General features: G+C 43.2%; 1 protein-coding gene across 1 annotated transcript; it reads right to left on the bottom strand.

Moving 5' to 3' along the window:
- Positions 1 to 236: 236 nt before the first annotated feature.
- Positions 237 to 1702, bottom strand: LOC112139163 (rab effector MyRIP; the record flags this gene model as incomplete). The annotated part of the gene is made up of 4 exons (XM_024261860.2): positions 1453 to 1702; positions 960 to 1040; positions 716 to 853; positions 237 to 418 (listed from the first exon to the last, which is right to left on the bottom strand). Coding segments are annotated over exons 1-4 (491 nt in total), but the record flags the coding sequence as incomplete, so codon positions are not given.
- Positions 1703 to 1977: the final 275 nt, after the last annotated feature.

Here is a 1977-nt window from a genome sequence, read left to right as displayed (position 1 = left end):
GTCTGAAAGGAACCAAACGACTGAAAGGAGACTTCTGCTCCTCCGTCTGCAGAGAAGAAACCTGAACTCCAGACGTGATGCAGCTCAGGTTATTGTTCTTTTATTTACATAAACGTATTTACACATAAGTATCAAAATATGGAAATCAAAAGTGTGGAAATGGATACATAGAGTGAAAAATCATAACAGGCTGAATTTGAAAGTTGTTCCTCGTTTTCCTATTACCCATTTTCCACCTGGCAGATTCTTCCTTGTTTTTGTCCCGGTCATTTAGGATCTCACCTGCGTTGTCGAGTCGGTCGACGCTCTTCCATCCAGTCAAGGGAGACCCGGCGCCCTCCTTCTGCAGGGCGGGGGAAGACTCCTGGATCAGGGCGGCTTGGTCCTCGTCCAACAGGGAGAAAGCCGAGTGTGATCTCTGACAAAATGACAGAAACTCAGAAACTCTACAACAAAAATATTAGAAACTCTACAACAGAAAATCAGGAACTCTATGATGGAAACCTGGAAACTGAGAAACTCAGAAACCCCGACGGAAACTAAGAAACTACAATAAAAAAATCAGAAACTCTACAACACAAACTGAGAAACTCTATGACGGAAACTGTAGAAACTTCATGATGGAACTGTAGAAACTTCTCTTTTTTCTCTTGAGATCAGACTTGAAGCTCCAACAAAACTCAGTGAATCCAGATTTCTATTCAGCTGTTTTTACCCAGAGGTTTGGTTGCTGCCTCAGAGAGCTGGAGTCCTGATCAGACGGTGGATGGTGGAGGTCCATGTTAGGGTTGAAGGACCAGTCCTGGTCGAACTGAGCCTTCATCTCTGCCAACGTTTTCCTTCTGCTAATAATCTAAAACACGTAGATCAGGATCAGCAGCTTTACTTCTGAGCGAAGCGGCAAACAGTTTGTTTGTCTCCACTGCTCAGAATCCCACAGCTGAACATTAACATTTGACCTTTTCAACGATAGTCTTGGCCAGCTCCTGGACGAGCTCTGCTCTGTGTTCATGCAGATACAGAATCTCCTTCTGCTTCTCCTGGAAAACACACAGAAAAATTGTTATTCTGTTAAAATTCTGTTTACTTTTTTCCAACACATTTTATAGCAGGGCTGTCAAACTCATTGTGGTTCCACATTCAACCTGTCTGATCTCAAGTGGGCCGGACCAGTCACAGAACAAAATAACCTCTGGTCAACTTGTGGTCTGTAACTTTGTTTTTCTCAGTTGGAAAAATGACTCAAACAACCCAGAAACCTAATCACTAATTATTACTTTGTTATAATTATTTCTTGATCTCTTGTGCTGGTCTTGCATTTCCTTTGGTTCCTCTAGTGGCTGAATCGCAATCATTTCTTTCATTCTGTTTGACACCCCTGTGTTAAAGGATTTGAAAATGCTGCATTTCCTTTGAACAAACAGAAACCTTCAGGTTGGCGAGAGTGAATACCTGGGTGGAGGTGTCAGCTTCAGCCTTGGAGATGGCTTCCTCTATGGCCTCCTGCGCCACCCGCGTGGCCACGCTGAGCATCTCCGCCATGGTGTGCTCTGAACGCAAACAGGATTCACCAGTTACTTTGTTCCGTCAGAACTTTCCTCGCCCCGTTTCTGTAGGACCTTCCTCCCAAAGTGATCCGCAGATTTTTGCACTCAGGTGTGCAGATTTACAATGCTCAAAGACATTAGGACTCACCGAAGAAAGAACAAGAAATTCTGAAATTGCTGTTCAACAAAAATACAACAATGTTCTATAAATACTGCTGTTAATTTCTAAGAGTTTTTACACATTTTGAGTCTTTGGTGCTTCGTAAATCAGCCTGTCCTCTATAGAGTATCTGTTCTAGATCAGATGTGGACTGTAGGTCCTTTAGATCCTTTAGATCCTTCAGGTCCTTCAGATCCATCAGATCCGTCAGATCCTTTAGATCCGTCAGATCCGTCAGATCCTTTAGATCCTTCAGGTCCTTCAGATCCT

Source organism: Oryzias melastigma, unplaced genomic scaffold, assembly GCF_002922805.2.
Source record: "Oryzias melastigma strain HK-1 unplaced genomic scaffold, ASM292280v2 sc03851, whole genome shotgun sequence".
Classification (NCBI taxonomy): Eukaryota; Metazoa; Chordata; class Actinopteri; order Beloniformes; family Adrianichthyidae; genus Oryzias; species Oryzias melastigma.
Note: the sequence above shows the minus strand (reverse complement) of the source record. Positions and strands in the feature narration are given on the sequence as shown.